At 49.9% G+C, this 13379-nt stretch overlaps 1 protein-coding gene across 1 annotated transcript in view; it reads left to right on the top strand.

Annotated features, from left to right (window-relative positions):
* Window positions 1–13379, top strand: part of AFAP1 (actin filament associated protein 1) — a 145426-nt gene that overhangs the window by 51289 nt on the left and 80758 nt on the right. Inside the window, exons 2-3 of the mRNA XM_052641645.1 lie at window positions 3265–3393; window positions 8055–8152. Coding sequence (XP_052497605.1) covers window positions 3267–3393; window positions 8055–8152 — 225 coding nt within the window. The 5' untranslated portion in view covers window positions 3265–3266. The remainder of the gene's footprint in view (window positions 1–3264; window positions 3394–8054; window positions 8153–13379) is intronic.

Genomic DNA, 13379 nt, shown 5'->3' with positions numbered 1-13379 from the left:
CAATTTCTGGGCAAGGTTGATTTTGTTTGTATTGTGGTAAAATAAACAGATACTTTGCCTACCTAATGTGAAGAGCTGACTCAACGGAAAAGAGCCTGATGCTGGGAAAGACTGAGGGCAGGAGGAGAAGGGGACGACAGAGGATGAGATGGCTGGATGGCGTCACCGACTCACTGGACATGGGTTTGAGCAAGCTCCAGGAGATAGTGATGGACGGGGAAGCCTGGCGTGCTGCAGTCCACGGGGTCACGAAGAGCTGGACACGACTTAGTGACTGAAGAACACATGTAACATACAGTTTCCCATTTTAACCCTTTTTGAGAGTATAATTCAGTGTCATTATCATTACATGCATTCACAATTGGGTGACCGTGAGCACCATCCGTCACCACAATTTTCGTCTTGCCCGACTGCAACTCTGTCTCCATCAACGCTGACCCTCCCTCCCCTTTCCCCAGCACCTGGTAGCCACTATTTTACTTTCTCTTTGAGTTCTGGGCTTCCCTGATGGCTCAGTGGTAAAGAATCCGCCTACAATGTAGGAGACACAGGAGACGCAGGTTCGATCCCTGGGTAGGGAAGATCCCCTGGAGGAGGGCGTGGCAACGCACTTCAGTATTCTTTCCTGGGAAATCCCATGGACAGAGGAGCCTGGCGGGCTACAGTCCATGGGGTCACAAAAAAGTCGGACACGACTTAGCAACTAAACAACAACATGAGTTTGACAGCTCTGGGGACCTCATATGAGTGGGACCACGCAGTGCTTGTCCTTTCGTGACTGGCGTATCTCACTTGGCATAATGTCCTCAGAGCTTCCCGTGGTGTAGCATGTGTCAGACTTTCCTTTCTTTTTCAGGCTGAATCACTTAGCATTGTAAGAATGGACCGCATTTTATTTTTCCACTCACCCATTGATGGACACTGGAGTTGTTTCCACATATTTGGCTATTAGGATTAGTACTAGCAGCCGTTTGTTTCTGAAGTATAGATGAGATTGTTTTCTACTTAGAATCACCAGGAAATGGTCTTTCTGATGAAAAAGAGCTTAAAGACTGGTTTCTTCCAGCCTCTTCATTTCATGGAGGGGAGATAAGGAAAAGGGAACCACTGAGTACACACCTTGCCTACTCTGAACTCATTTGCCATTTCTCTGCCCACTTACCTAAAATTATGGGAACTTTGGTAGCTGTAGAGTGGCCTCAGTTAGGATCTTTTTTTCTGGAGGGTGTTGTAGACTTCCAGAGATTTGGGAAGAATCCCATTGACCAGTGGTTCTTGAACTTTTTTGCTTAGGACTTTTTGGTTTCAAAATATTTGTCGAGAATCCCAAAGAGCTTTTTTTTAATCTGTGTGGTTATATCTGTGGATATTTATCATACTAGAATTTAAGTCTGGAAGATTTTTGAGATATTTATTAATATATTTATGCAAAGTAGCTGCATTTACCAAAGTGATACAGTGTGTGAAAGCGGGGCACTGTTTGTGTTTATGCAGGTGTCTTCAGGATCTGGCTTAATGGAAGAGAGCCGGGTTCTTGTGTCTGCCTCTGCTTTTTGGTCGTTATGAACCATTGTTTTGGTGGAAGTACAGAAAGACAGTCTGGCCTCATGCAGATATGTACTCGGAAAACTGCGGAGTATTTTAGTACCTTTCCAGAAAATTGTGGATATTCTTTGACACTACACTGAAACTCAGCAAGCGGTAGTTTCTTAACGGTAGTGGCCATGCGGACTCTGACGCTGTATCAGAGAGCACTCACTCTCAGTTATTGCTGTTCAGTTGCTAAGTCGTGTCCGGCTCCTTGCAACCCCATGGGCTGCAGCCCGCCAGGCCGTCACCATCTCCCAGAGTTTGCTCAGACTAATGTCCATTGAGTCGGTGATGTTTTCTCTGTGACGTGAGGATATTTCAGCTTATTCTACACCTTGCTTGGGTCTTTACCCACATGTGATTTTATGACATGATGGTTTCCTGAGTTGTGTAGATCTTCCGAATGTGGACACGCTGCATTATACACCAGGGGATCGTGTTCCTCGGTGTCATCCCTAATCTCACTGGAAAAGTCTCTGTTGAGAAGCCATCGTGCTCCTGGTGGTGGACGCCTGTTTGAAATTTTTATTTTTACCTGGAAGCACAAATTGTATCCTTGGCAACAAATGCTGTCATTGTTTACCTGGACATGATGAGGTTTGTTCATTTTTGAGGAAAAGTTGGTCACGTTCTCAGGTCTGGATAATTGCAGTTCGTCTCTTTCTTTTTCGGTGCTGCGTAACAACAGTGGCTCTGTGTAACTCACGGCTCAGACACTTGTCGTGCGTTCTTCCTGCTTCACCACACAGCATGTTAAAAAGGTTTCCTCCAGGGCTGAGATCTAATAAAAACAATGATTTTTACTGCTTCATCGAAGGTGCTCTTAAGTGAAAGTAGCATTCTATAAATTTTGTTTATTTTCACTGCTAGTGTGTAAGTGAAGAATATAGTGGCCAAGAGTCCAGTTGGGGTCACTGCTTTGATTTGCACTAAGATGCCCACAGCTTACCCTCCCTTTCATTTGCACCGTTAGTGCAGGAAATGGTGAATGATGACACAGTGTTGTGAAAATAGTTTGAGCTCGCGGATGCCCTGAAAGAACGCTGGTGTCTCTTGGAGGTTCATATTGCGGGGTGAAGCTCGCTGATGTCAGCCCTGTGGTCCAGTCCTGTGGGAGTCAGAGGGAGAATCTGCTTTAACCCTAGAAATGAAAGGCATGACGGAGGTCAGGACTCGAGCTGACATCGCGGTCCTCCCTGGCACCCTTGTCGCAACTGTAAACGCGCTCAGCCTTCCTGGGGAGGGAGCCAGCCCTTCAGAAGCACAGGGTTGGATGCTGAGTTTCTGAAACCACGTCCTAGTGGTTATCTGAAAACTATTTGACATTTTAAACTCCCGTCTATCCTTCTGGACACTGAAATTTAATATCATGCAGTCAACACCAAATGATGGCGTCAGGCTCTCGAGCCGCGACTCCATCTGTTGGCGGTGTGGCATCGGAGCTCCTCCCGGCCGAATACCGTCGCCTCAGAGCAGGGAGCACATCGGTCTAGAAGACGAGGCGTGAGTCTCTGAGACGACCTGCGTTCAGCTCGTTTGTTTTTCATGCTGGAAAACCAGAGTCATCCATCAGGCTAAACACGAAGTGCTTTGAGTAAAACTCTGCACTCGTATTTTGACATTTGCAAATCGACGGGGCTCACGGTACTCTTCTCTCCTCTCCTTTATTTTCAGCAATGGAAGAGTTAATAGTTGAACTTCGTCTCTTTCTTGAACTCCTGGACCACGAGTATCTCACCTCAACTGTTAGGGAGAAAAAGGCAGTCATCACAGACATCCTGCTGAGGATACAGTCGTCCACAGGTGCGTCCTCTCAGACTTCCAGTCTCTCTGCTTCCCGTCTCCTTTGGCCTCAGGTGCTAAGTCGCTTCAGTCGTGACCGACTCTTGCAACCCCGTGGACCTTTACCCACCAGGCTCCTCTCTCCGTGGGATTTCCTAGGCAAGGATACTGGAGTGGGTTGTCATTTACTTCTCCAGGGGGTCTTCCCAGCCCAGGGATCAAACCCTCATCTCTTATGTCTCCTGCATTGACAGGCGGGTTCTTTACCACTAGTAACACCTTTTTGCCTCTAAGCTATCTTTAATTCTCATCTTTCTAGAACACATTCATGAATGAATTTATTTACTCCTCAGGTTGTCATCAAAGGCCTTACTATGTGCCAGGGACAGTGTGAGTCTCTGGGTTTGGAAAGATAAAGCCTTTAAGGGGTTAATGGAATAGTGGATTCATTGGGGGGGGGGTCCCTAAAATCACCCCACATTGGCAGGTTTGCTAGGACTCAGCATGGAGTTGTATTTTCTCACGGCTGGGATTCATCACAGAGGTTATAAGGACACCCAGACAGGCTATAAAGGAAAAAGACTCCGGCCGAGCCTGGAGGGTTCCATGCACAGGCTTCCTCATGTTCCTCCTCTCGCGAGGCTCACACAGGTCACACTGTCTCCTCAGCGACAAAATGCAGCTGCCGTGTGTCGTGCTTCTATTCCAGGAAGCTCACTGGAGACTCAGCGCCCAAGGACTTTCCTGGGGGCTGGCCACATGGGCACCCTCTGCCTGGCACATACCCAGATCCCAGACTCGCAGGAGAGGAGGCTTGCTGGTCAGGCTTCCTTGGAGGAACAGAACCCACGGAGCTACAGAGTGAGACGGAAAGGAGATCTGTGATAGGGATTGGCTCGTGTGGCCTCAGAGGCTGAGCAGTGACACGACCTGCCCTCTGCAGGCTTGAGGCCCAGGAAAGCCGGTGGTGTAATTACCAGACTGTAATTCAGTCTGAGTCCGAAGGTCCAAGAAGGGGCGATGGGGTCAGGGAGGGTTGCTGTTGGTGTGCGTCCTGATCCGAGAATCAGGAGCACCAGTGTCTGAAGGCAGGAGAAGACGGATGACTTGGCTCCAGCCCAGAGGGTGTGTCCACCCTTCCTCGGCCTTTCTGTTGTGTTCAGATTCTCAGCACACTGGAGGATGTCCACTCACAAGGGGAGGACCATCCTCTTTGCTCAGTTCTCCAACTCAAATGCTCATCTCTCCCAGAAACATTCTCACAGAAGCATCCAGATATAACGTTCTGCCAGCTCTCTGAGCATCTCTGAGCCCAGTTAGGTTGGCACACAAAATTAGCCATCGCAGCAGGTGATTGGCGTCGACTGTGTTGTTTGCTCAAACAGTCCAGGCACCAACGTTAGACAAACCTTATCAGTTAAGCAGTGTTGGAAACGCTTCTGAAATTCACGTTCCCCAGTGCCAGCCAAGGGCACAGCCTTGGCTGCAGGCCCTGGTAAAGGCAGCAGGCTCAGGCCTGCTGTGTCCCCCGCTTTGGTGCGTGGTGGGTAAGACAGAGTAGTGGGGAGAGAGCGTCAGTGTTAGGAGAGCACCCAAGAGGCGGATGCCCCCAGACCCACTTAGTGAGAGAGGGGGCAGTTAGGGGGGATGTGGGGTTAGAGTCTTGAAGGCAGGGGACACCTGGATGAGGTGTAGAGGCTTACTGTGAGCAGCTTCACTGAGACATGACTCCCATGCCATGCACTTCAGCCATCTAAATGTGCAGTTCTTTGCTCTTTAGTGTGCACAGCCATGGTTTGACAAAGTTAGATTGGCATTCCAGAAGGTTCTGCTGGTCAGTCTGGGCGGTGGGTTCAAGGATCTGGTAGCAGATGGAATGAGAGCTGCCTGAGTCCCTGAGATGGAAGTGCAGGATGAGGACGGTGTTTTGGGGTCAGTCAGGCTGAAAGAACCAGTAGGATGGAGAGAGAGCTCTATGCGCTCAGTTGTGCCCGACTCTTTGTGACCCCATGGACTATATAACCCGCCAGGCTCCTCTGTCCATGGGTTTTTCCAGGCAAGAACACTGGAGTGGATTGCCACTCCCTCCTGCAGGGGATCCTCCTGACGCAGGGATCCTGCGTTTGCAGGTGGATTCTTTGCCACTAAGCCACTGTCTCTGAGACAGAGACAAAAATAGGGATGAAAGCTCGCTTTTAAGCGATTCTGCTGCTTCCCTGCCTGGGCCCTTTCACTACCTGTGATGGCCCGTGGATGAACCCCAGGCGCTTCAGGCTGCCTACAAGGCCCGTTATGACATGAGGTATTCCTGGGTCGGGAAGATCCACTGGAGAAGGAATAGGCTACCCACTCCAGTCTTCTTGGGCTTCCCTGGTGGCTCAGCTGGTAAAGAATCCACCTGCAACTCGAGAGACCTGGGTTCAATCCCTGGGTTGGGAAGATCCCCTGGAGAAGGGAAAGGTTACCCGCTCTAGTATTCTGGCCTGGATAATTCCATGGACTATATAGTCCATGGGGTCACAAAGAGTCAGACACGACTGAGTGACTTCCACTCACTTTCACACTTACCAAAATCCCAGACTGGCAGGAAAGCAGGTTTGTTAATCAGAGGTCCTCAGAGAAACAGAATCGGTGGGACTGAGCTGGGAGAGCCTGCTGTGCATTCATGTGGGCTTGGCTTTCTGTCTCTGCCCATCACCAGTCTGTGGCCTTGAGCAAGTTACTTAATCTGTCAATGACCAGTCTCCACCCCTGTGGAAGAAAGGGGTAGTAGCATCTACCTCAGAAGGATGTTGTGCGGCTTGACAAGTTGATATAAAACATTTCCAAAGAGAGCCTGACACGTGGCAGGTATGAGTAACTGTTGACTGTTATCTCCTGCTCTTGCTTTTGCTAGCAGAGGCAACATTTCTCGCAGCCTCATCTCTTCTGTGTACACCTGGGTCGGGCACCTGGGACCACTGGTCTGAACCGGCCACAGTTAGGGCCTCCTGCCTCTGGAGTTGCTGTCTGTTCCCCCTGGCTTCCCTTCCTCTCTTCCTCTGCCCAGTGGGTTCCAACACCCTTTCCCTCCATGCTTTATTCTGCATGTAGAATACCTTCCTCATACTTTGCAATTCACTGATTTTCTCTTCAGCTCTTTATTCTGCTTAAAACTCATCCACTGATTGTTTTGGCAGTAGAATTTCCACTCATCTTTTATCTTTCTTTCTTTCTTTTTTTTTTTTTTTTTTACTGTTTCCAGTCCTCTGCCAAGATTCTGGTCTTTGTTGTAGCTTCCCCAGGTCGGGGAGTTTGTCTTTTCCCAGCCTGTGACATCGTGCTCAACCCTTTATAGGTGATCATTGAGCAGTTATTTTTCTAGGTCTAGGAAGTTGAGCCCTTGCATGTAAAGTACACTGGGCCCAAATTAGTGCCTTCCTGTTCCCTGCTCCCCACATCTCCTGAGAGTCGAGTATACATATGTTTGTCTTCCCAACTTGACTATGCTGGCCTGAAGGTATTCGAATCTATCAGTCTTGTCAGCAGCGAGCAAGTCTGTTAACAGCATGCAACCCCAGGAGGGTGCTCAGTGCAGTCTCACTGATTCCCAGGGAAGCGTCTGCCCCCTCGGTACGCGGGTAAGCGCTAACCCGGGCAGAAGTTCAGGAGAGGCTGCCCTCCTTGAGAGACTCCGGCCTAGGGAAGGATGTCCGCGTTGGTGCCAGCTCCATCATTCTTCCTGTCCGTGCTCTATTTAAGGGCTGTAACCCTTTTTTTTTTGGTCCAGCTGTAGATTTTTCACCTGTAGAACGAGGCAGAAGAATACTTACCTTGCAGGACTGTTGTAAAGGATTAGAGAAAGTAAATATTTGTGATGTGTTCAGTGTGGGGTCAAGGAGGTGGCAGCTGTTCACAGCCTGCTCCTCTTCCTCATCCAGTTCAGTTCAGTTCAGTTGCTCAGTCGTGTCCAACTCTTTGTGACCCCATGGACTGCAGCATGCCAGGCTTCCCTGTCCATCACCAACTCCCAGAGCTCGCTTAAACTCATGTCCATGGAGTAACTGATGTCATCCAACCATCTCATCCTCTGTTGTCCCCTTCTGCCCCTGCCCTCAATCTTTCCCAGCATCAGGGTCTTTTCCAATGAGTCAGTTCTTAGAATCAGTGGCCAAAGTGCTGGAGTTTCAGCGTCAGCATTAGTCCTTCCAATGAATATTCAGGACTGATGTCCTTTATATTGACTGGTTGGATCTCTAGCAGTCCAAGTGACTCTCAAGAGTCTTCTCCAACGCCACAGCTCACAGGCATCAATTCTTTGGCGCTCAGCCTTCTTTATGGTCCAACTCTCACATCCATATGGACTTTGTTTGTGACTCAGCTGGTAAAGAATCTGCCTGCAACGTGGGAGACCTGGGTTGGGAAGATTCCCTGGAGAAGGGAATGCCTACCCACTCCAGTATCCTGGGCTGGAGAATTCCATGGACTGTACAGTCCATGGGGTCACAAAGAGTTGGACACGACTGAGCGACTTTCACTTTCTTTCACTTCCATACATGACTACTGGAAAAACCACAGCTTTGACTAGATGGACTTTTGTTGGCAAAGTGGCGTCTGTGCTTTTTAATATACTTTCTGGATTGGTCATAGGTTGTCTTCCAAGGAGCAAGCCTTCTTCATCCTCATTTGTGCTTTTGGTGCAGGTTTTGAAGTGAAGGATCATGCCACAAAGCCGGAGACCCCCAGCAGCCTGCCAGCCCCTCCCCAGATGCCTTTGCCCGAGATCCCACAGCCATGGCTGGTGAGTGCAAGACCCACCATGAACTTTGTCAGAGTCCACATGTATGTGTTAATATATAGTATCTGTTTTCCTCTTTCCAACTTAGTCACAGACTCTGAGTTCATCCATGTCTCCGCAAATGACCCAATTTCATTTGTTTTTATGGCTGAGTAATATGCCGTGGTATCTACGTACCACGTTGGTATAGATGGTGTGATACATGAAGCAGAGAGATGCAGTCTTGGAGAACAGGCGTATGGACAGCAAGGGGGAAGGGGTGGGTGGGAGAACTGGGAGGCTGGAATTGACGTGTGCACACTGCTACGTCCTACTTTAGAAGTAGGTAACTGATGAGAAGCTGCTGCACAGCACGGGGAACTCCACCCAGTGCTCTCGGGTGACCTAAAGTGGGAAAGAAATCCAGGAAAAGAGCGGATATATGCACACATATAGCGGGTTACCTTTGCTGTACAGCGGAAACTAACAGCATCGTGAAGCAAGTGTACTTCAGTAAAAGTGGAAAAAAAAAAAAAGTCCCACAGTCAGTGGGACTGAAGAATCACCAGACACCTGGGTTATTTTTGTTCTGATTCTGCAAGAAAAGAGTCCTTGGTTTGCCCAGGGCGTGCCTATGAGTATGTTTTGGGGAGCTAGTAATGATTAAGTGGGAGGCTGTAGGTGTGGCCTTTCCATAGGAGGCTGCTGGGCCTCTGAAAATTGCTGGAGCTACAGGTGCATGGAAATCTGTTCTTAAGTCAGATAAAAAAAAAAAAAATCGGATGATTTATCAGCAAAATAATGGCAGTAGAGCCTAGTGACATGCCCGTCTGTCTGCATTAGCTCTGAGTTTGAATACCTGTAGTCTGAAACTTCAATATTCATTGTTATGCTTCTTTCTGGGATTACATATCCTTTTTTTTTCCACCAGAAGAAAAATATGTACATAGTTCAGGAATGTGTATTTTATTTGGTTTTCTGCATTCAAAATTTGTTTTGGAATTCTCTGGCTATTTTTGTGATCTGGGGATCTTCATGTTTGCCATTTTTCATGGCCCACTCAGCTTTTTCTGCCTTTTGCTATTTTCTAATTTGCTTACTCAGGAAAATTAGGCTCTCATTCAAAATTAGAGCAGTATCAGTTACTTAGCAACTCTTTTGCTAATGTTTGCTTTCTGTATGATCATTGTATCATCTGTCCAGCCGGGGAAGAGCTGCAGGGAGACAGGGCCACAGCTTGTTTGGTTTGTCCCTGCCTGGGTCCCAGCACAGGGCTGGTGTCCCGTGGGTGCTCCGTGACGATCCCTGGAGAGGGGACGGAAGGAGCTCAGCACTAGCTGGGTCCCCACCACATGTCACAGGGCACGCTGGCTCCTTTTCCACTTATAATTTCATTGAATCCTCACAACCTGACCTCAGAGAAGCCTGCAACACCTCTGAACACGTGAACAGTGTGATATCTACTTTACAGAAAAGGAACTGTGGCTCCACTGGCAAAGGGACAGCCCGAGGTTAGGAGGAAAGGCAAAAGCAAATTTTTATAACCTATTCTTTTGATTTCAAATCCAGCCTTTTCTCAACAATACTGTCAGTATCTGTGGAAGTGAGGCAGCAAAACCAACGTGAGCACTCACAAGCATTCACAGACGGGAGGTTTTGTCAGGAACCACGAGCCTGTTTCTGCATTGGGTGCTGAGGAGGCAGCAGGGTCTAGGGTGCAGACGGGAGCGTGGCTGCCTGCTTCCAGGCACCAGCTCTGACACTCGCTGTGTGGGTTCAGACTGTAGCTTTCACGTCTCTGTGTCTGAGAGGCCTCATTCTAAAACGAGTGTGCTAATGGCATCACCAACTCAATGCACATGACTTTGAGCAAGCTCCGGGAGTTGGTGTTGGACAGGGAAGGCTGCTGCGCTGCAGCCCATGGGGTTGCAAAGAGTCAGACATGACTGAGCGACTGAACTGAACTGAACTGAAGAGTACTTAGTGAGATTGTTGTGAAACTGAAAAGAGCTGGTGTGCCTCAAGTGCTTGGAATATCTGCCTTGCATCTATTAAGTCCTGTGCGAGAGCCGGCAGTTACTATGTAGGGCAGTGCTTTCTAAAATTCCAGGGAACTTGTTAACGTGAACATTCTGGGCTTCCTTGGTGGCTCAATGGTGAAGAATCCACCTGCCCAGTGCAGGAGACGTGGGTTCAGTCCCTGGTCTGGGAAGATCCCACTTGCTGCAGAGCAACTAAGCCCGGGAGCCAAGACGACTGAGCTTGTGCTCCAGGGCCCGGGAGCCGCAGCTGCTGAGCCCGTGCTCCGGAGCCCGAGAGCCGCGGCTGCTGAGTCCGTGCTCCGGAGCCCGGGAGACATGACTGCTGAAGCCCGTGTGCCCTAGAACTCGTGCTCCACAACACAAGTATTTTCCTGGTGCTTCTTCAGGGCATTTGTTACTCAGCAAGTAAGCCCGTCATTCTGTAAACTGCCTTTGGGGAGTTGGCTTCTGTCCAGTTGGTCATGTGCTGTTGGCACGTTGACTTCCAGGAGATTTGGCTGGTGGTAGATCGGAGAAGGCAATGGCAATCCACTCCAGTACTCTTGCCTGGAAAATACCATGGACGGAGGAGCCTGGTGGGCTGCAGTCCATGGGATCGCTAAGAGTCGGACACAACTGAGTGACTTCACTTCACTTTTCACTTTCATGCATTGGAGAAGGAAACGGCAACCCACTCCAGTGTTCTTGCCTGGAGAATCCCAGGGACGGGGGAGCCTGGTGGGCTGCCGTCCATGGGGTCGCACAGAGTCGGACACGACTAGAGCAACTTGGCAGCAGCAGCAGCAGCAGAGTAGAGATGTGGGTAGGAGTCTATGCCTGGCAGAGAGCGTATCATAAATTAAAGCACAAGCCCGAGAAAGACCCCGAAGGACTGAAGCCTGCAGGCCCCTCTGTGTGACTGAGTGATGGGGTTTGGGTGGCTTGTCCGCGGGTGAGGCTGGAACACACCACAATGGGGGTTAAACCTTGAAGGGCTGTGGGCCTACCTGCAGAGCAGATCGGACCATCCTTAGAGCAACTCTAAGTGACCGAGGGGGGTTTGTTTCTAATGTAAGACTTAGGATGCTCCAACCTGGTGTTTCATTCATTTGAGCCACAGTTGCATTTTCAGCTCTTTTAGAAATGGCAGGTATCAAAGGAATACTTACTGCCTTTTATCACAGCTCTGTATGTTCCGATCTCTGAGAAATGAGTCCTTTTCTCTTTTTAGCCCTTTTAGTGTTGAACCTCGCTTTTTGCAATTGTTACTAAGTGTCTCTTGACGTCCTTTTTTCCTGGACACTTGAGAGGCTGGGCAGGCAGGCGGGGTCACATTGGCCACTTTTCCGAGTACACTCAGCATCCCGTCACCCCCCATTTCAGGCCTGATGGGCCCCTCACTGAGGCCCTCACCGGGCTCTGTGAGGCCCTCTTGGGCCATCAGTGCTCCTCTTTGGCTGGCTGACACCTAAGTGGGCACCACCCTCCCCAACAGGATGTGGCAGAGACCAGACGGGCCTCTATGCCCCGCAGCTGGTGAATGACGCTCAGGTGATAGAAGTGAAAGGGAGGGGAGAGCGGGATCCAGTGGGCCTCCAAAGTTTATCCATTTGGGGTAATTGCAGCTTCATGCGCATTGATCAGCAGTAGCTCCTTTTGGCATTCTCCTCATTGCACTAGATTTTAACCTTCTGAAGATGGCGTGTGTTCCTCTCCTTTGTGTTCCTCACGTTGCAAAGCAGAAAACGCCTGGACAACCGCTCAAGGTCAGGGCCGCATCGAAAAGCCTGCCTTGTCACACTGATGATCCTTCTGTAGAGGAAGGGAACAGTGGACGTTTCTGTTTTGCCCTTAGAGTCAATGCGGCTGCAGCCCAGGGTCCCTGGATGAGCTGGCGACCCCTTCAGTGTGGCCTGTAGGTCAGGTGGTGGGAGTGTGGGCGTGTGCTCTTCGAATTCAGAACTGCTCTCAACCCTTGAGGTCACAGGGCGGGGTGCAGTGCTTTAGAGCCCCTCCAGCTCCCTTGCTCTCCGGGGTGGGGGGCGACTGGAGCAAGCCAAAGCATGCATATGCATCGTGAAAACATTTCTGGGAAGGGCCACGCTTTTCAACAGATTCTTGGTTTTGTTTCACACTGAGAGCTGTGCAGCTATCAAAGGCCTGGTCCTTAGTTAGCACGCAGCCAGTGCAGAGGGAGTATTTGTGAAGGCGGCCGGTTCATCCGGAAATGGGTCCCATCTGTGTTGACATTGGCCGCCCAGCCTGCCAGCCGGGGCTGATACAGACCACTGGGGATTGTGCTTCCTGTCCTCCCCTCCTCCGCTCCAGAGTAGCAGGGGGTCCTCGGACAGGGAGACCTCACACCTCCCTGCTGAGCGAGGAGAGCAGGGACGTTCCTCTGGGGGCTGCAGACGATTCGGATGATACCTCATCAAGGCATTTTCCAGAAATGTTTTTATTTGCTCACTTGAGTGGTCACCCCAGTGTTCCTGCCTGGAGAAGTCCACGGACAGGAGAGCCTGCTGGACTACAGCCCATGGGTCGCAAAGAGTCAGACGCGACTGAGTGACTACATGGCGCTTAGATGGGAGTGTGTGTGTGTGCTTCGTTGTGTCTGACTCTCCGTGACCCCATGGACTGTAGCCCACCAGACTCCTCTGTCCATGGGATTTCCCAAGCAAGAATACTGGAGTGAATTGAAAGAGACATGTGCCCCAGTGTCCACTGCAGTGCTGTTTACAATAGCTAGGACATGGAAGCTACCTAAATGTCCAGCGGCAGATGAATGGATAAGAAAGCTGTGGTACATATACACAATGGAATATTCAGTTCAGTTCAGTTCAGTTCAGTCACTCAGTCCTGTCTGACTCTTTGCGACCCCATGAATCACAGCACGCCAGGCGTCCCTGTCCATCACCAGCTCCCGGAGTTCACTCAGACTCACGTCCATCGAGTCAGTGATGCCATCCAGCCATCTCATCCTCGGTCGTCCCCTTCTCCTCCTGCCCTCAATCCCTCCCAGCATCAGAGTCTTTTCCAGTGAGTCAACTCTTCCCATGAGGTGGCCAAAGTACTGGAGTTTCAGCTTCAGCATCATTCCTTCCAAAGAAATCCCAGGGCTGATCTCCTTCAGAATAGACTGGTTGGATCTCCTTGCAGTCCAAGGGACTCTCACTACTCAGCTATAAAGAAAAAAGAATGCATTTGAGTCAGTTCTAGTGAGGTGGATG

The sequence above is a fragment of the Budorcas taxicolor genome, chromosome 6 (genome assembly GCF_023091745.1).
Source record: "Budorcas taxicolor isolate Tak-1 chromosome 6, Takin1.1, whole genome shotgun sequence".
In the NCBI taxonomy this organism is placed as follows: domain Eukaryota; kingdom Metazoa; phylum Chordata; class Mammalia; order Artiodactyla; family Bovidae; genus Budorcas; species Budorcas taxicolor.
This window is presented reverse-complemented; position numbering and strand designations above follow the sequence as displayed.